Below are 20,227 nucleotides of genomic sequence, written 5' to 3'. Positions count from 1 at the left end.
GTGAACTACTGAAAGCTATGGTAGATCTCCCCCAGAGTGCTCATCTGTCAACATGACTGATGGCTTTCAGATTTTTCCGTCATTTAAAAAAACATTCAGTCGGTGATGGAAATAAATTCAGTAAACATAACCTCTTGTAAGCATCAGGAGCAATGCCCAGTGAAACAGTAGAAGCTGAATTTTGATCGACAACTTGACAGGCTGATGGAGTATGGAGCATGGGTATTGATGTGCTCTCTCCCTCTTTACATGTTAATATAGAAAGTATTTGCCCCTGGCTTTTGTAGATGTGATGTTATGGTGACTGTTAATGGTTTTTCCTAGATCTTCTCTAATCTTATTCAGTTTTCCAACAGGATACCAAGGCAGCTCTTGGAAGATGTGTCTCCATCCTTGTTATTGTCTGATGTGTTTCAGTGCATCAGTGATGTTTTGTTTCATTCTGTCAGTCATCATCATTCAGTCACAACTTTAATTCTCCCATTTTCAGTCTGATAGGATGATATTATGCTTAATTTAATTTGTTTTTCCATTTTGATTCCAGGGAGCTAACAACATCCAGGTGCGGAGGGCTGTAAAGGACACGTTTTCCAACCCGCAGTCTCCCCAGCCGTCCCCTTACAGCTCCCCAAAGTCACAGCCCAAAACACAGCAGAGCTTCCTGCCCCCAGGCTGGGAGATGAGGATAGCCCCCAACGGACGGCCTTTCTTCATCGACCACAACAGCAGAGTCACCACCTGGGTGAGCTAACACACTGCAATATCAGGCTGGAACTGTACTTAACACTGAAGATTTTTTTTTTTTTTAATATGACTGAAGGTTAAAGCTTTATTTTACAGGTCTGCAATATCCTAACAATTTCCTACCAAGTTTCCAGGAAAGAACTGTGTTATATGGAAATAATTATAGGGAATCTAGGAGACAATTTTTAGTTCCAGTGAACTGCTTGCAAAACTCCCAAGCACAAGGTCAGCTGACAAGCACACAGTGCAGCATATATGAAGATAAATTAAGTGTCCGATAACAAATGAATAATGAATGAGTGTTTATGTGGGTTTAGATATCAAGGAAATTGCTCTTAAAATCAACAGCTCTGCAGAAACTCAGCACAAACAACTAAAATCTTACACTTTTGTCATTAAATTAGCACCACTTTACATATTTTTCTGTTAAACCTGAAATAATGTGTTTAAAGCAAATTAAGCTATAACATTGACAAGCAGTTTTTGTGTTTGGTTTCTGCGTGATTATGAGCATTATCTGACAGTTTGAGTTATTAAACAGACAATCTTAAAAATCTGGGGCAGTGGTTCATGTCGATCGTCCAGGATCTTGTAGTGACATCTGGTGGCGTGAAAGTCAATTTGACTTTTACCTCTGTCCTTATTAGGATTCAGCTCCTCAAACTGAGGAGTTGTGTTATATTAAATCTCTTTCTTTACACAGTTTTGGCATAATTAATTAGCATTTCTGTATCTCTTTTTGTCCTCCCGCTTTGTTTTGACATCCAGGAGGATCCCAGGTTGAAATATCCAGTGCATATGAGGAATAAGAACTCAATGGAGCCTGGTGAACTCGGTCCTCTTCCTGTAAGTATCATCACTGTTAGATGTGCTGCATATTTAACCTTTGGCCCACAACAACCTCATAGCTTCTAGTAACTGCTTAGCTTCACTCACTCATTAACTCGCCGCTACCAAGATGTACTGTGCAATGTGATCTTAATCAGTCCTTTAAGATCACCAGAACTGTAACTAGTTTCCTGAGACAAACTAAAAACAAGAAAAGGAATTTATTCACCTTGTTGCATCATCAGTGACTTTTCATGTTTTTGTTGTGGTTTTTGTCTACAATTTTAAAAAGCTTAACTCAACTGTTCATGTTTTAGCTGGAGCTATGTGAATGTAGTGGCTTTTGCAGAAAAAGATGAGGCATGATCTCGTGACCAGACTGTATCAGACATTTCCTTTTTAGTCCTGTTAGAAAAAGAATGTGAGAATGTAACTGGCGAGGATGAGAAAGCAGAGTGTGGGGGCCGAGTGATAATCCCTAATTAGGAGGTGAAGGACTGTCTGTCACCTGCAGCTATTATCTGTTTGACAAAGACAAACTCCCCAATGAGTGGGCCAGATGTTACCGTAGGTAGCTGTTTGAATAATCAGAGCTTCGTAGGCTTGTACATTTCACAAGCTTGTGTGATGTGTGCATGTGTGTGTGTTCTCTCTCCCTCTCTCTCTTTTTCTCTCCGTTCTGGTGGATCTAATGTATGCTACTTCTTCTACACCTGGCCATGTCTGTTTGGCAGAACCTACCAGAGGAGGTTGGTTGGTGCCTCCCTCCCTCTGCCTGCCTACCTACCTGTCTGGTCCGGTCCAGTCTGGTCAAATGCCTGCAGACAGCCTTGCGCTTTCTTTTCTTTCATTTGTTTTATTTTTTTCTCTCTCTCTCTTTCTGTCTTTTCTCTCTCATGATCGGCATGGATGGACTGTACCTCTCCCCTCATTTCATCAGTATTTTTTGCCCCACTTCCTCTCTCTGTGCCCCCACCCTTCCCCCCTGCACCACCCCTTCTACGATTAACATTTGGAGCTCCCCACCATTCTCCTGGGATCTCTCAGACTTGCCCCATGTCTGTGTACCTGTAACAGTGTCTGAGGCACAAATAGACGAGTCGGGGAAAGTGGAACGAGGCGAGCTGCACTGGGCCTTTGTTAGAGAGGGAAGGAAGATAGGGGGAGGATAGCAGGGTTGAAAAAAGGGGGGCAAAGGGAGGGAGAGAAACAAAAGGACCTGTACATGTTTGTTAGAGGAAGGAACCTGCTGTATGCTGCATGTGTTATCAGCTTTTCAGTGTGGTCTCTTCACTCGTGCAGTAGCAGCATACATAAACACACACACACACACACGTTTGACACATTGTCAGACTCTGTCCCTTTCCCTTCCCCTTTACTCTCAATCTACTGTAATTCTTTTAATTGCCTGACTGCTGGTGCCGTACGAGTGTGTGTGTGTGGGTGTGTGTGTGTGTGGCCTGTGACACTGTTTTGGGTGGTCACTGTGTCAGTGGTGGTGTACTGGTTTGAACTAGTAGTGGTGATTAACCTTTTATGTTGTGGTCGTATCCCTGCCTTGCTGACGTCTCAGACCTCGACTCAAATAGGAGAGAAAATCCTTTCAGTTCCTTTGATGGTGTTTGATTGAGCTTGCACTCAGTGTTTGGATCTTTTAATGGTCAGTCAAGTTCAATCAAATATAAATTAAAAAGGAAATAAAAGTGGATGGATTTAAATTACTATTTGAGCGTGGCCTGTTTTTATACTACTCTCTAATTGTGACTTTGCTTTTTCTGACTCTTCTTCTCTTTCTTTGCCCTTATTTTGTAGCCTGGATGGGAGGAGCGAGTTCACTCAGACGGACGCACCTTCTACATTGACCACAGTAAGGAGACTTCATCTTTCTGTCTCTTTCATGCTTGTATTTGGTTGTGTGTGTCTTTTTAATCTGCCTTCCTTTTAAGTTATTTTTTATAGTGTGTAGTCATTGCAGTGCAGCCGCAGATTTTTCAGTGTCAGGGACGGCAGAGCACCTCATCCATTACAGCAGAAAGTCAGTGGACAGATCATGCTGTTTAAGATTTATTGTATGGTGGCCTGATGTTGCGCAGAGTCTTTTTAACTGAAAGATGTATGTTTATAAGAGCTGAAGGGTGTCAGCAGTTTACAAATATTTTCAGTACTGATTTATCTGTTAATTAGCCCTTAACACATCCCAGAGCCAAAGGTGATCTCTTCAAGTAACTTGTATTGTCCGACTCACGTTCGTACAGAGATGGAGGGGCACACACTCGCTCACTTAGTAAAGCAGGCGTCCCATGTACAAAGGCTGTGTCCTCACTGCAGCGACCATGGGTTTGATTCCAAGCTACAGCCCCTTGCTACATGTCATTCCCTCCCTCTTTGCCCCATCACACTACAGTTGTCCTATCAAATAAAGGCAAAAAGCCCCCCAAAATATGGAGCCTTCTGTCCGTACTCCGCTTTTATTTCGTCCATATTTTTTCATGTTTTCTGAAAGCTTACGGATACAGTTAAACGAATTAGGACCACTAGAGATCGTAGGGGCAGTCTGGCGCAGTTTAAGTGAGATAACACCATAAGACTTGATGACGACATTGTTAAAAAAAAAACCGAAGCAAAATGGTTATCAGTAATATAATGAAAAGAATTCTACATTCACGTCAAGATGTATTTAATGGCCTCATAAACCACCGCCATCTGCCTCTGTTAAAAGGTAGGCTTCATTAATACGGCCTCCTCACTGTTGCCTCGTTTGTTATTGTGTGGAACTTCTGACTCTGCCCCCTACTGACATGTATTGGCTGTACCTATGCCATCATAAAGGACGTATGGAAGTATGAGGGCAGTGATATTGACGGCGTTTGAAACACACATGTCTATTTTCAGCTGTAAGGGAGTATAAATAAGCCTTAAGAGTCCAAAATTCAGACATTCAGTTTATGTTTCAGGCTTTTGCTTAAAGGGACAGTTCATCAAAAAATCTAAAAAGAATTCTTTTTTTTTTTTATCTTTCTTCTTACCTGTAGAGCTGTTTATCAATCTAGCTTGTTTTTGTATGAGTTGTTGTGTGAGATGTCGGCCGTTAAAATGTCTGCCTTCTCTCCGAAATAATGGAACTAGATGGCATTCGGCTTGCGGTGCTCAAAGTGCCAAAAAAATTAATTTGAAAAACTCAACAGCAATGTCTCTTTTCAAACTCAACAGCATTGTCTCTTTTTGTGAACAGTTTCATGTAGGAACTATTTTCTTTGTACCAAACTACACCCACCAACTATGTCACCACACAGAAAGTGGCACGGAAAATGGGTGTAGTTTAGTAGGAAAAAAAAAATCCTACATGAACCTGCTCACAACAAACCAATCTAGACTGATAAATAATGCAACAGGAAAGAGGAAAACTATGTATTTTTGATTTGTGGGTGAATTGTACCTTTAATAAATAAGATAATAAATCAGTTATTAAGAGTGTTGGTTTATTTTCAGTCAAATGACTTGCTGATTAACTGACTAATCATTTCTGCACTAGATTTTACTAAAGTCTTGGTGTTTGTGTTACTTGTTCCATCCAGATACAAAAAACACGCAGTGGGAGGACCCTCGTCTGCAGAGTCCGGCTATCACAGGACCTGTGAGTAGCTTCCTCTTTCTGCCCCACTTCTTCAGAGTCTCTGCTGCAGCAGTGCTGCTATACGGATGACAACAAGTTCTTCGAGTTTAACATTGTGGTTCTATCTGTCACACTGTATCTTCAGCCTCAGTGTACAACAAAGATAAATCGCTTTGTCACTGTGGTTGTCACTTAACATGCCAACACCTTTGTGTCACTCTGTGTACCACTTCAGATATTGTTCTCCCTCGTTACAGGGAGAAAGTTACACTTTGTGTGTTTTAACAATTAATGGGAGCACATTTAGTTTTACTGTTAAAATATTCACATCACAAACCAGATGTTTATGAGGACACTGATCAGTTTTTGACCACCTTCTTTGTTTGTGCAGGCCGTTCCCTATTCCAGAGAATTTAAGCAGAAATACGACTACTTCAGGAAGAAGTTGAAGAAACCGGTAAGAAGAAGTGGTTTTTAAAATACAGATCTGTCCTGAGTTTCTTGATGGGGAAGTGTTGCATAACAACACCAGGGCGAAGTTAAATTTGGTCTAAACCCTCACTGCTTCTTGTCGAATTTGTTTTTATTCTGATTATGCCTGATTGCACACTTATTCAACTTTCTTCACACTGATCTGACACCACATGACTGAGTTTGATATTTCTGTCACATGTTAAATATTCATCGCAATCATTTGACATTTCTTTGTAATTAACACTTAGTAGGTGGAGTGCAGAATTGAATGTAACTGTTCTTTTTTAATGCTGGGATCTAATCTTGGGTGAACAGTAACAATAATAATTGAAATGAGATTAATCTGCACTGACTTTGGCGTTCAGTCTTGTGCTACAGAATGTTTGAGGTCATTAAGCAGGATGAACACGCTGAGGCTAATATCGACACTGCAGGTTTCAGAGAGGAAACAGATGCATTTTAATTTTCAGTTGTAGTAACTATTTCAATTGGCTTCCAATCCGCCTGGAAAATAATCAACCCCCTGGATTTTTTGTGCGATTTTGGCTGTTATAAAATTAATTCTGCAATCTGTCTTTTACAACCTTTGTTCAGTAATTTACATAAAAATAATGAGAAAGTGAAAATAATGTTACACAAGTCTAATGACACCATAAAATGTAACATTTTATTCACACTTTTTGTGAGATTTGTAGGAGCATCTTTAGCAGCAGTTACTCTTCGTGATCATCTTTGATACATCCGAGTCATTTGATTGCCTTTGGACCAAGGTCACATACCTCCACCTTACCTTACCCCTAATTTAATTTTACCTGTGAAGGATTCAGGGGGCAGAAATGGAGTTTAATATAATAAGTATGTTTGCTTTAGTGAATGATCACCTGAAAATAAGAATTGTTGTGCTTTTGTTACATTAGAATGAGCCGTTTATATCCACATAGGGAGCAGGTCCTCATCTTTGGAGTCTGCCTTTCGTTTTTGTGTCGGCCAGTGACGTTAGCAGCCCCTCTGCGACAAGTGGCGTCAGAAAAACACTGATATGTAATGTTAAACTGCTTTATTCCGTATTTTTACTGGTTTAAATCACCATTTGTTCTGAAGAGGAGGAGGCCCTTGCCGGTAATTCAGATAAACACGATAAACACTGAGGGAATCCCAACCAGACGTTTGCACTTGGCACATGGGAGACGTTTCAGTTGCGTGCAATATGCAGTCTTCACCACTAGATGCCACAAAATCCTACACACTGCTTCTTTAATACAGTATGTTTTCTTATTTGCAATAAAGTAAGTTCTCTCCATATGATTCCAGGCTGACATCCCCAACCGGTTTGAGATGAAGTTACACAGGAATAACATCTTCGAGGAGTCGTATCGTCGAATCATGTCCCTTAAAAGGCCTGATGTTCTGAAGGCACGGCTGTGGATCGAGTTTGAGTCAGAGAAGGGATTGGACTACGGCGGTGTGGCCAGAGAGTGGTTCTTCCTCTTATCGAAGGAGATGTTCAATCCTTACTACGGCCTGTTCGAATACTCTGCCACGTAAGTGTCTGCTTGTTTCTGTGAACTGAAGAGAGAGGCATTCAAAAGGATATGACACACATCATAGTTTTAAGCAAAGCTGATGTAGTAAAATAACCATGCTGCACATTTCCAGCCATGGAAAAATCTTTCTCTACTCATATTTTTAATTAGCTTTTTCCAAAGAGTGGAGTAAGGGGCAGAGCTGCCGTATTGTTTCCCTTTGAGACTTGTTAAAGTTTCCTTTTACTCTGATTAACTTTTCCTCTCATTGAAAAAGCCATCCTGGAACAAACGTTTCCCACATACAGCAAACGCTAAGATAATTAAAGTGACGTAAGTTTTGTTCCTTTTCTTGGCACCGTCATCAATAGACGATCACTCTGTTGATTCTCCCTCATTTGTGTCACGTAGGGCAAAGGTAACAAAACATAAATAAAACAAATTGAGCTGCTGAAAAGGCAAGGATATTTAAAAATTAACTTTATAAACTTTGCTTGATTAAAAAAAAATTAGAGTGTGATTAAAACTTTAAACTTTTAAAATGAAACCACGTTGTGATTATTCATCACAGCAACTTTTAATTATTTAGTTTTAACATCGTTGTGCAGCTGCAATTTAATGAAGAGCCGATGCTTAGCAACCACCTTGAATTTCTTCTTCTCCACTTGTGTGTTTGCTCCTGCTTTTTAGGTTACACCACAGTTTTAGAAAAAAAAAAGGCTATGATGTCAAATTTGAACAATGTTTCACAAATTGAGGACTTAAGATGCTTCAAATCTGTGGCAGCATCTGTGTAAAGCATCTTGTGGGGCTTGGTTGTTATGGTAAGGAGTGAAAAATATAACATGCTCTCAACAGGAAGTAGTAGTTGATCAACATTATAGAGGATTTTTAAACAGATCACCAGACTTTGCAGGAGGAGCAGCAGAGTCCAAGTACAGTTGAGTCTATAAAGCACTGTGTATATCATTAAAAAAAATATATGCCAGTCCAGAGATGATGTTTATTTACCTCTCTTTAGGTTTTCGTGATAAAAGAGACACAGAGGAATAAACCCACTGAGCACTATACTGACTGCTCCAAGCATAACTAAATAACCTGGAAATGACTTTCTTCCTCTGTGCTCTCCTTGTGTGTCTGCAGGGACAACTACACTCTCCAAATCAATCCCAACTCCGGCCTGTGCAACGAGGATCACCTCTCCTATTTCAAGTTCATCGGACGTGTGGCAGGAATGGCCGTGTTTCATGGAAAACTACTGGATGGTGAGCTGCTTGATGTTGGATCCTGTCTTTGATGTTAGAATATACTGAAATAAATGTGTATGTTATGTGTATTTTTAGGCGTCGGAACACTTGAGCAACATTTTCATTTATGTTTTAAGCTCGCTTTCCACCCACATACTGTGACAGCGCTGTGGTGTTTTCTGCTTTTGCAGGTTTTTTCATCAGACCCTTCTACAAGATGATGCTGGGAAAACAGATCTCCCTTAAAGACATGGAGTCAGTGGTAAGATCTCATAGCTACTTAATAATGAACTGATTAATGATTCAAGAAGTCTGCAGTTCTGGGCCACAAAATTTGTCAAATAGAATGAAATATGTATTTAGTAAATGTGCTTTGAATTTGCAGCTTAATTTGAATTGTTTTAACAATCAGTACTCAAGCAGTCAACAACGGTTTGATGACAAGCTATTAGACAAGCTATCATCTTAGATTCTTTTACATTATAATATTGTGTCTTTTCCTGGTTTTAAAGGCTGCATTACAGTGAAGTGATACAAATTTCTGATGTATTATTATTTGCCTTTACCCACTTAGTCATTATATCCACATTACTGATGATTATATATCAAAAATCTCATATCACTCAGCCCGCATTTGATTGTTTGACTTTGACGATTTTCTTTGTGTGTAATCTTGTATATGCTGTATTGCATTCCTGCAGGACAGTGAATACTACAACTCTCTGAAGTGGATCCTGGAGAATGATCCCACTGAGCTGGACCTGAGGTTCTGTATTGATGAGGACAACTTTGGACAGGTGTGTAAGCCCAAAATCAGTCACCACCAAGAAATGCAGTAACATAGTTTGGTATCTGGGGTGTCTGAGCCTTTACGTTTCTTGTTGTTGTTTTTTTTCTCTCTCTCTCTCTCTCTCAGACGTACCAGGTTGACCTGAAGCCCAGCGGCTCAGACATGGTGGTCACCAACGAGAACAAGAAGGAATACATTGAGTAAGAACGTTACAAATCATCTTCCTCTTTGTTCATCCGGTGGCTTCAGATGAATAGATACAGGCTTTTAGCAATGATAACCGCAAAGCGATATTATCAAACACGAACCTAAGTGTCACTAATCTTCCCTCTTACAGCCTGGTCATCCAGTGGAGGTTTGTCAATCGGGTCCAGAAGCAGATGAACGCCTTTCTGGAGGTATTTATGTGCAATAATACAGTCGCCACTTGGGGGCGATGTGACCACAGACTTTGGGTTGGCGTCACTGAGGCCCTCTGTGGCTAAACTTAAACCTCTTCCTTAAATGTTTTTTGCTGTGAAAATTAATATTATTTTAATTATTAACATCTCAGTTATTTAGTGGGAGGGTTTGTCATTAGAGTAAGTGAGTCGATCTTTCTTTAGGTTTATGTTTTAATTCCCTTTTTGTTTAATTTCCAGGGCTTCACTGAGCTCATTCTCATAGATCTGATCAAGATCTTTGATGAAAACGAATTGGAGGTACAGTATGAATTCTTACTAACTTGTTTTTATTTTTGTTTGTTTGTTTGTTTGTTTTTTCCTTTTTTTAGAGTGACATATATCCATAGAATTAGAATGAATTGTAAATCATAGAGGGGAGGTTTCACTATGAGCCCCTTAGGGTTGTTACCTCTCCCGCAGTCTATGCTGTTTGTTGTCTTATACTTATGTTTATATCACTTACTTTGTGCTGTAAAATAAAGCTAAATTCTTTATTTAATCATTTCCCTACTTCTGTTGTCATATCAGTATACATTATGCTTTTGTGTAATGTGACATTTAGCATTTTAACTTATCAGAAAGTGGTTGTAAACGCTCTCTTTCTCCCTCGCCCTTCATCTCTGTGTAGCTGCTCATGTGTGGTCTGGGTGACGTCGACGTTAATGACTGGAGACAACACACTGTTTACAAGAACGGCTACTGTCCCAACCATCCTGTAATACAGTGGTTCTGGAAGGTACGTCTGTGATACATCCATACACAGACATGTACTGTGTAAATCAGGGCTATTTAATTCTATTGTTTAGAGGGCCACATTTTCAGAAAGCAAGGGGCCTAGGGACCAAATATTTCCCTGAACTATTATCTCATTATGTATGTACATTTGACACAACATACCAACACATTTTCAAAACTTTAACACGTCTGCTTTGTATTTAACATTTACATTTTTACACCGTCCTCTCAGAACCTCTCCTGTTTCTCCTCTCTCTAAACAGTCTGCAATTCAGTCGATGTTTCTCTAAATTTTTGTCATATGACTGCTGGTCTCAGCCAAGTCATTCATGGCTTCCCATTTGCGCTGAGGAGCGCAGAATTTTATGTTACTTTACAAGATCTGGTTAGTTCAAATAGCATGACTTCATCGAAATTTTAAATGAGACATCTTGAAAAAAATTATTTTGATGAAATGTCACTATGTTAAGACTAGATTTGGTTCAGTTTCCTGATGGAATCTGTTTATCACACATGATGCATTTAAAGACAGACAGAAATGTGAAAATCCAACAATAATTTCTGTGTTACATGGTCTAACTGTGATATATGGTGTAATTTTGTAGTTGTTTTTCAAAGAAAACATGATTTTCAAACTCTGTGGTGGGTTTTGGGGTTTAGAGGCAGTTACGCCAGCTGCACTAGAGTCCTCGCTGGTATTGTGGCAAAATATCTGTTATTTGCATGTTTTTTTTTTGCGTCTTGTGGTTTTGAATTTTACGTATTTTGTAAACAGTACTGATTGGCAGGAGTTGGCCTGCTTGCTGCCAGTTGAATAGGCCCGGTGTACACCATCAGCCACATGATGCCACAGACATTGGGTATTTCTTAATCAAAATTGGTTCCAGTCATCCTTCCTCTGTCCGGCCTGCGACAGGTTTACTGGCCTCGCTTTTGAAGATCAAAGTCTGTTTGGAAGAACAGGCTTGTTTGCTCTGATGAAAGAGCGTAAAGTAGTAGCTGCCCTGGTTATCATCTGTCTTGACTCGGAGCTTTAACACACTCAGACAGCAAACAACACACACAAGCCATAATTTGTGTGTGTGTGTCTGTGTGTGTGTATACCACGCACACAGACAACAGTGTCATGTCATCTGATTAAGTGAACTGGCTCAAACAGCTTCTGTTTGAATTTGTGCTGTTTTTTTCCCCCCTTATGATTAAAAGGTTTCTTCCACACACACAAACCAGATTGCAAAACTGTCAACAAAATCTTTTCTGCTTTGAATGATTTCATCATCCTTTTCTGTTGTAGTTGTAGAAATCAGAAAGTATCATAAATAACTGAGGTTGTGATTGTTGTTTGATAAATGAATTCTGTCAACTATTTAGTAAATCAGCTGTTTGTCACAGAGAGATTTTATCTTTCCTCTGTCGTCAGGTCGTCCTGTTGATGGATGCTGAAAAGAGGATCCGTCTCCTCCAGTTTGTTACTGGAACGTCTCGAGTGCCCATGAATGGCTTTGCCGAGCTTTATGGTACGTTACCTTGCCGGATAATCTTAGCTTTCCTTTATTTCCTGCTTGTGTAACAGCACCAGTTCTTCAGAATCATGTACTTTATGCTTAACCTACAGGACCTGAGCTTTATGTAACAGCCAGTGACTCAAAAATAGTTTTCTGAGAAAAGATGAGTCAACAGCTGCAGTTCCAAGAATTGAATTACTATCACTGTACACACACAGGTAGATAAATGTGTAAAACAGATGAGGAAGGACTTTGACTGCTATAATGTTCAATATACACGATCCATACACAATATTTACGCCTTAATCGAAGTGTAGTTTGAGCTTTCTTGTCTATACAGCATCAGTATACTGTAGAATTCTGCATGAGGCTTTAAAAGATAAAGTCACTGAAAATAAAATATATTTTAAATAATATGCGTAAAATGAAGTAAATGTTCTCCTTCCTCTTCTTTCTGTGAACATGAGTGAATCTGTTTAGTGGTTAGATTTGTGGTGTATGAGTGTTTCTGTATCACAGCTGTGTCATAATAATAATTGTATTTTGTCATGTGCCAGGTTCTAATGGACCTCAGCTGTTCACAATTGAGCAGTGGGGAACACCAGATAAGTTGCCAAGAGCTCACACATGGTATGTCACTACTACACACACACACACACACACACACACACACACTTGCATTCAGAGAAACACAACTCTAAGGGTCTACAGCCATGCTAACAGCTTTGAAGCTGTACTTAGTTACAGCGATGCATTGAGTGAAATGCTGATATCAGCATGCTAACATGCTTACAGTAATAATGTTAATAAGCTGATGTTTAGCAGGTGTAATGTTAACCATGTTCTTCATCTTAATTTGTATGTTAGCATGCTGGTGTTTGCTAAATGGGACTAAACACAGAGTACAGTGGAGGCTGATGGGATTGTCATTAGTTTCACAGGTATTTAGGGTAGACTGATTAATAAAGATGACATAACAGCTCCTCACAAGGGAAGCCAAAACATCTTGATCACCCCTGGTGGCTGGCTGCAATGCAGTTAATGAACCTCGCCCCCTCCATGATCGCAAATGGGATATTGGCCAAACAAACAAAAAATCGAAATACACATTAAATACATTTTCCCCAAAGATGGTTTCTGTCATTGTGGGCGGGAACTTGAGTCAGACTCTGGCTCCAAATGTTGTCACCAGGGCAAGATGGCAGCGACCATATCTGGGATTTTTTTGGCTTATTATTTATACAGTAGGAAAAAGTGGAGACACACCATTCAACTTTCCAGCAGTCATTATTATTTAGTCATAAACAAAAATTTGGATAAATAAAACTTTGACATGTTGAAGGCTCTACAGAAAGAGTAAGGGGATCACCATTAGTGAGTTGTTACACTTCATCCTGAGGGGAACAAGAATGTCTGTACCAAATTTATGGCAATCCATCCAATAGATGTTGACACAGTGTACAATTTGAACCCCATGGTGTGCTACTGGAAAAGATGGGATAGCCAAAATCTGTTAGATACATTGTCTGAAAATCATGAATGTCTGGACCAAATTTCATGGCACTCTATTCAGTAGTTGTTGACATACTTCAGTCTGGACCAAAGTGGACTGATCGTCCAGCAGACCGACATTACCATCCATGGAGCCATGCTAGCAGAGGAGTCTTCAAAGTGCTTTGAAGTTTTATTTTTGCATTTCTGTGTTGACTTTCTGTGATTTTGTCAGTCAAATCAATTGTTTTTCTCCCCAGTTTCAACCGACTGGATCTGCCCACTTACGACTCATTTGAAGACCTGAGAGAGAAACTCCTCATGGCTGTGGAGAACGCGCAGGGCTTCGAGGGGGTCGACTAAAACGGCACCCTCCAACTGAATCCAACCAACCAACAAATACAAAAAATAAATAAAATTAAAAGCCACAGGGATGTCAAACCAGCTGCTGTAGCAGTTCTGTGTGAGCATGTTGTACTGTAATGCCTGACTGTGAGCCATCTCCACAGCACAGGTGGTTTGAGACTGTACAGCGATTTGTCGAGCCAATATGCCTACGTCTTTAAATCTTTTCAGAGTGGGTAGGTCACTCCTTAAAGGTGCTGGGGGAAGAACGGGAGAGTCGCACTGTTGAATGCTGAAATCTATTAACCACAGGCATGAGCAATGAATGAGCTGGCTCCTGATCTGCCGTTTCTTTCCCCTCTACCCTCGTCCTGTGAAAAATCTACAGTGCTGGAAAACACTAATGCATTTCAATAGCTCCTTTATTTACACTATAGCACAGTATTCAAGCACCCTTCAGTGGAGGGGACTTAGCATGGCCTTAATCTGGCTCCTACATGCACTATTTCTCTAAGAAACTGCAATGGCACTATGATCACAACTCTCTCAAATCCTTAGACCAACACCAGATTACCTTAGGAATGCTAGCCAATCACATTTCAGGAAATCGGCCACACCCCTCCGTAGAGCCTTCTCTATATGTTGTGTGATCAGAAATCGCCGCTGCAGCCTTTTTGTAGAATAATGTTTTCCTTTTTTTAGCCACTGGTAAGGATTCAAGAATGGGGGATACAAAATAATCCCCACAGATGATTTTTTTTTTATAGTTTTTGTCACCATGGAACAGATTTGTTTTTTTGTTTTGTTCTTAAATCATTGGTATAATTCTTGCAGGAAAATACTCTCAACGTATTTGTACTGATAAACAATGTTGTTTACTATTTTGACAATTCTATATGACATGATGTGTGAAGTGTTAATCTGGCTAGTCTGGGAAATAATTAATCCATATCATTTGTTATGGTGATAGCAAATGTGTTGAATAAAAATGGTTTTTATTGTAGTGCTATGGAAGCAGCATGAAACTGTATCTTGTGTTTGCTTTGACTACATCGTAGTAATTTGGACATGTAACCGGTCTCGAGGTCGAGAAGGGAAAACTAAAACTTGGGGATAGTTTCTCTGAGATGTTTGCGTCATGATTATATTAATATTCTCATGCCTGTTGCTGTTCATAATGCTGTAAATTGTTCTTGGAAAAAAAAACATTTTAAGTTCTTTCATGATATATAAATATATGTATGACTTTAACAGAAGTATTACTGATCAACAACACTAAAATGAAGCTGTGTGCGTGCGCGGGTGTTTGAGAGAAAAGCTGTGATTGCCACTGAATATAAAGCAGCACGTTTCTTACAAAGAAAAATGTTTTTTTCTTTTTTATGTTTTTTGTTTCTCTCTCCTTTTTCTAACACCATTGAACCTAAAGGGCACTTTATAGATCACTCTGAGGTCACGTCGCCTGTTGTATGTCTTTTGTCATTAACTTGAATGTGATTCTTTTTTTTTTTCCATTCAGAGCACTTACCCGGTGCAATATAAATAGTCTGTAAATCTGAGCTGCTGCTAAGGTAGAAAAAGTTGACAGAGGTGAAGCAGAGACTTCACATCCTTTTAGTATTCTCTATTTCCTGTCTTCCCTTTGTCCCTTTTCTTTGCCTTTTTTTTTCCTCCCGTGTGTTTCTTCCCTCCTGTGATCCCACCTCTCAAACTGACTCAGTAAAGATTAGTCCTGTTTTTAATGAACAACGGGAAATATCACTTTTGTTAAAGATTCCACCACTCTCTGCAACTCTTTGTGGTTCATTTAACTTCAGTCAAATAAAAATGAAACTTCTCAGTGTGTGTTGTTTGAGTTGATGTAACTGGACTCTAACTTTGCTTATACTGTGCCAGAAGGAGAAACATAGAAGAGCCATGAAAATATATGATGTGTATGACACTTTACTGAACGTTAAACTTATAATTTCTTCTGAATATTAACCCAAAATTAACTGAAAACTAATTCCACAGTTCTTCTAATGTGTGTCTTATGTGTTAGCCTTTGTGCTGGTTAAAAAGTAAACTTAGTAGTGTCTCTGTTTAAGAACAACTCAAAGTTCTTTACTTGAGTAAATCTATTGCATTCTAGTTTTACACCACTACATTTCAGGGAAAATTATTGTTCTTTTTAAACCATTTATTTGGCCTCTGTAGTTACTAGTGTCTAGCAAAAGTTAAAAGAGCTGTACACAACACCCAGAGCATTAATATAGCAGCAAACAACTATTTGCTATGTCAAGCTATAGTGGAGTAATGGTGTCCTGAGCAGAGAATGAAGTTATGCTCCATCTGTGTGTGTTATTATCGGAGCTTCTCCGTTCTTTGTTCTCGGAGCCAGTCAGACCGCATGTATTCCACCAGCTAGCTAATCGTCACCACTGCACTTTGCTCATACAGCAGTTTCCGCTGATAACGCCATCCCAACTCACATTAGTGGAACAGTTGTTGTTGCATAAGCACAACACCCACCCTCCAATTCCCTCCAAAGTTAACATCATTTGCTCTGTCAGCACTGTTACTGTTGTTAACATTGTTCATGCTATTAGAACCATTGTTAGCTGCTGGATCAGCCACCTCCATGTCGAGAGCCATGTTTAGACAATTCCATCCCAGACTCTGAATCAAAGCTCTGAATGTTGCATAAAACTCCTTTAAAAAAAATTACCATAAAACTTCAAATCACAGCCCTGAAATCAACTCAGTTTTGGACAAGCCTTTAATTTCTTGCACATAAAACTGTTGCTCAGCAGAGATTGGGAAATATGATCAAACTGTTTATTTAAACCAGCAGGCTATGAATAGTAGTTGTATAGAACTTAGGCTTCAGATAATATGTCAATTATGAATCATTTATTTGATCTCGCTCTGACAGACAGCACTTCAGAGCGAGAGAGTTACGACACTCGAGGATTACAGCACTCGGCATACTGACACAACACCACTTTATCCTGTTAAAACAATACTCACAACTTGGATTAATTTTTATTTAAAACCCTTTTAGTTCTTTTGATCTGAGGACCCTTACGGACTAAAGAAATATGAATAACTTCTAGGGTAATCAAGGAATGGACACATGATTTGAGGTAGCCAGCAGGCAACCAGTCCAGGCATCTACGTAATTGAGACAGGCCTTTATTTGTCAAAATGTGTAGCCATGCTGGGCTAGTAAAAGGAACTGGGTGTTTTATTAGGACAAGGCTTTTAAGTTTTACAATAAATAAAACATGAATATCTTGTAAATTAGGAAGCATTGTTTTAGACAATCCTACCCAACACGATTGAAAAAAGGCTATGTATAAGCACACTGTAAGCCCTTATCCATCCATGACACAAAATTTTAATGTAGAGTCTACACCAATGCCTTGTATTGTCAAAATGACACAAACACACTTCCCTTGTGAGCTTGACATAATTTTCTTATGTTAAGAATTTTTGAGTTTTGAGTTAATTTGACTAAAATTTATTAAGCTGATTTCACCTAATTAGTTGTATATTGTATACTTAATATATTGTAGTGTGCTAGGGTTAAATAAGTGGAGTTTCCCAACATGCTGTGAGACTGTATTTAAGGCCATCAGCCAAAGAAAACTGTTTAAATGTGTTCTAAATCACTCACGTTACCCATTACACAGTGATTAATGTTTCTGTATGTCACAATGGTTCTAATAGAGTACACTTAATAATGTGGTAAAAGATATTTTGCACAATGAGTTGAGTCGTAGACACAGTTAGTGACCTCCCGCTTCTGTGGATATTATAGTGTCTCACATAAAGTTGTGCTGTGGTAAATTACAGAGCACTTCCTGGTTCAGAGTTTATCTCTTTGCCTTGTTCTTGCAATTGAGAAACTTAAACTCACCACAACACATTTTTATAATTCAATGAAATAATTATAGTAAAAATGTTAAAATGTGTAGTCAGTGTTTTCATGTTCATCTGACAGAATTAAATATTAAAAAAAAAAGTAATAGAATTATTACTTTCCTGTCAGATTAGGGTCATGTGGCACATTTATTTTGTGTCTGGTGTACTCAAATCTTTTATGTTACTGTATTGTACTAAACTAAAAGTTCTTCTTAAATAATTTCTGGTTTTAAATGTACAGAAATAGCAGGATGATCCTTTAAGCTGTGTAGCTTGAAGTCTAAGTTTTATTTTAACTCTCTCCAACATATTTCTTTCACAGTGGGTCACAAAGTTCAAAAAGAAGTTATACTCCATCATGGACAGGTGCTGCTGCTGCCAGGGGAGACTGTTTGACAAAATCACCTGTCTTGAGAAATTAATGAGACTTACAACTCTTCCTGTCTTTCTCTTTTTTTCGGTGTGCTTGTGTGTGCACACGTGGTGTGGTGAAGGGACCTCAGTTCATTCACACAGGCAATCTAGGAGTTATCAGCTCCAAGGACAAGCAAATAAAAGCCACCCTGCCTGTGCGGGGACATTTTATCAAGCCCTGCTACCCTGGATCTGGTCACAAACAAGCCGAGAGCCAACTCTTCTTTAGATCCACCTGCTGAAACATTCACCTGTTAAAAAACAATGTCACAAAGAGCAAATGAGAATAAATCTTTAACATAATTGTCCATGGAGTAAATCATAAGAAAACACAAACACACTTGTTTGGTCTTCTGAAAAATGATCAGACAGGCTCGTACTCACCGGCCTCTGTTTCTATGTTACGTCACAACACTGACCTTAATGAAACCCTGCTGGGAAGTTAAGCAATAAGTTGGCCAAAAGGTGGATAATTGTAACTTGAAAACATTCTAATGATTAATGTTTTCAACTCTAATGTTCCTTTGCCAAGGATCATATGGACAAACCTGTACAATATCTGATTTTAGGGGAATACTTTACCCACAAAATGACCATTTGTTTATCGATTACTCACCCCTCATTTTATGAGATGTAAGGAAGCACTGGAGACTAAAGAAGTGGTTTTGAATCTTTTTTTTCCACATACTTTTTCTTCAAAAGTTAAAAGGGGACCACAAATATCATTAAATTGTATTGTCAAATCAAGTGGACATATACTTAAAGTTCAACTGGAAATGACTTAATAGTATTTTTTATGACGGCTACTTTTGTAAAGCAACTTTTACAGATGCTACAATACTGAAAATGCCATTTGTTGTATATTAAATGAGCACTTCCTCCCCCAAACGACTCTTTATATATATATATATTACTCACCCTGTGTTATGCCCAATTTGTGAAGAAACCTTTGTTTTTCTTGCATGCCTCCACAGTGAAAGAAGAATCCAGAAATTGAGAAAATTCCAGATGAATGGAACTCATAGGGGTCCACGTTTAACAACAGCAAAATTATATCATAACATCTGTTTACAAGCTCTCACACAACTCGTGCAGTATAATCCAAGCCCCATTTATCCAGTCGTATTCTCAGTACTTCCCAAACTCATGCATTTCACTAAAATTTCGCTATTTAAAACAGTCTTGACTGGATAAATGAGACTTGGATTAGCCTGCAGGAGTTGTGTGACAGTTTGTAAACAGATGTTTTCATATAGTTATGCTGCTCTTAATTGGGCCACCCACTATTTCAATTCATCAAGAATTTTCTCTGTTTTCAGATTTTTCGTTCACCATGGAGGCATGCAAGAAAAATATTTTTTCTCCCCAAAATTCAACTTAACAAGGGGTTACTAACTGATATACAAATGATCTATGATTTTGATGATGTCAGCTATTTTTCAGATTAGCAAGTTTCTCCACAACCAATCCATGCACCCCCTGACACTGCAGAAGTACAAATACCACTGGTTGGGAATCACTGATTAAATGTTAGGGCTTCAGGGGGTGAAACTCAGCAAAGTGAATCAAACCTCCATTTAAAGGGATGCTAGTTCATTATCTGCTCTAGGTGACAGGTTTTTAAAGAAACTGATCCTTGGGGACATACCTCTACTTATAGTGTATCCATTAACTATTTTCTACCCATTAACTATTAACTACTAAGAATTTGGACATTCACTCTGTAGAGTTTTCTAAAGTGAAGTATTGTAATCATTGAAGGAAAAAAAAAATCTGTTTTCCTTGACATTCTCTTTAAGACATAGCGGTCACAAACACATGACTTGACTCTTTGACTTGCTTTTACTTTATAAGTATCTCATTTAACTCCTCTAAAGTAAGGCTGTATAGTCTGCTAACGTTTTGGGCCTTCATCTCCACCAAACTCCATATCATATTAGGTAGATTTTCCAGTTTGTGTTCACCTAAGTGTGTTTCATTCAGCTCACGGTGACTTCCAGTGAAACCTTGCTATTAAGGCCCTGTTGCCTCACCGGGGCAGTTTTTTGGTCTCCCCCTCCTCCAACCCTCACCCTCTACCTCTGGTCAGGGTCGATCAATACTTCCCCTGTAGCTTATCACTAATGTGGAACTGGCTGTTTGTCCAAAGCCTGCTCTGTCTACATAAAG

General features: G+C 39.0%; 1 protein-coding gene across 6 annotated transcripts in view; it reads left to right on the top strand.

The window, feature by feature from the left end:
* nedd4l (NEDD4 like E3 ubiquitin protein ligase) overlaps positions 1-15,578 on the top strand; it is a 58,352-nt gene extending 42,774 nt beyond the window's left edge. For all 6 annotated transcript variants that reach the window (XM_049603417.1, XM_049603415.1, XM_049603414.1 and 3 more), the window contains 16 exons: positions 545-742; positions 1,513-1,590; positions 3,385-3,439; positions 5,148-5,206; positions 5,577-5,642; positions 6,971-7,200; positions 8,326-8,447; positions 8,621-8,691; positions 9,131-9,226; positions 9,346-9,419; positions 9,557-9,617; positions 9,861-9,920; positions 10,291-10,398; positions 11,818-11,914; positions 12,460-12,532; positions 13,654-15,578. In XM_049603417.1, coding sequence (XP_049459374.1) covers positions 545-742; positions 1,513-1,590; positions 3,385-3,439; positions 5,148-5,206; positions 5,577-5,642; positions 6,971-7,200; positions 8,326-8,447; positions 8,621-8,691; positions 9,131-9,226; positions 9,346-9,419; positions 9,557-9,617; positions 9,861-9,920; positions 10,291-10,398; positions 11,818-11,914; positions 12,460-12,532; positions 13,654-13,756 — 1,551 coding nt within the window. In that variant the 3' untranslated portion in view covers positions 13,757-15,578. The remainder of the gene's footprint in view (positions 1-544; positions 743-1,512; positions 1,591-3,384; positions 3,440-5,147; positions 5,207-5,576; positions 5,643-6,970; positions 7,201-8,325; positions 8,448-8,620; positions 8,692-9,130; positions 9,227-9,345; positions 9,420-9,556; positions 9,618-9,860; positions 9,921-10,290; positions 10,399-11,817; positions 11,915-12,459; positions 12,533-13,653) is intronic.
* The last annotated feature ends 4,649 nt before the right edge of the window (positions 15,579-20,227 follow it).

This window comes from Epinephelus fuscoguttatus, linkage group LG18 (genome assembly GCF_011397635.1).
Source record: "Epinephelus fuscoguttatus linkage group LG18, E.fuscoguttatus.final_Chr_v1".
Classification (NCBI taxonomy): domain Eukaryota; kingdom Metazoa; phylum Chordata; class Actinopteri; order Perciformes; family Serranidae; genus Epinephelus; species Epinephelus fuscoguttatus.
Note: the sequence above shows the minus strand (reverse complement) of the source record. Positions and strands in the feature narration are given on the sequence as shown.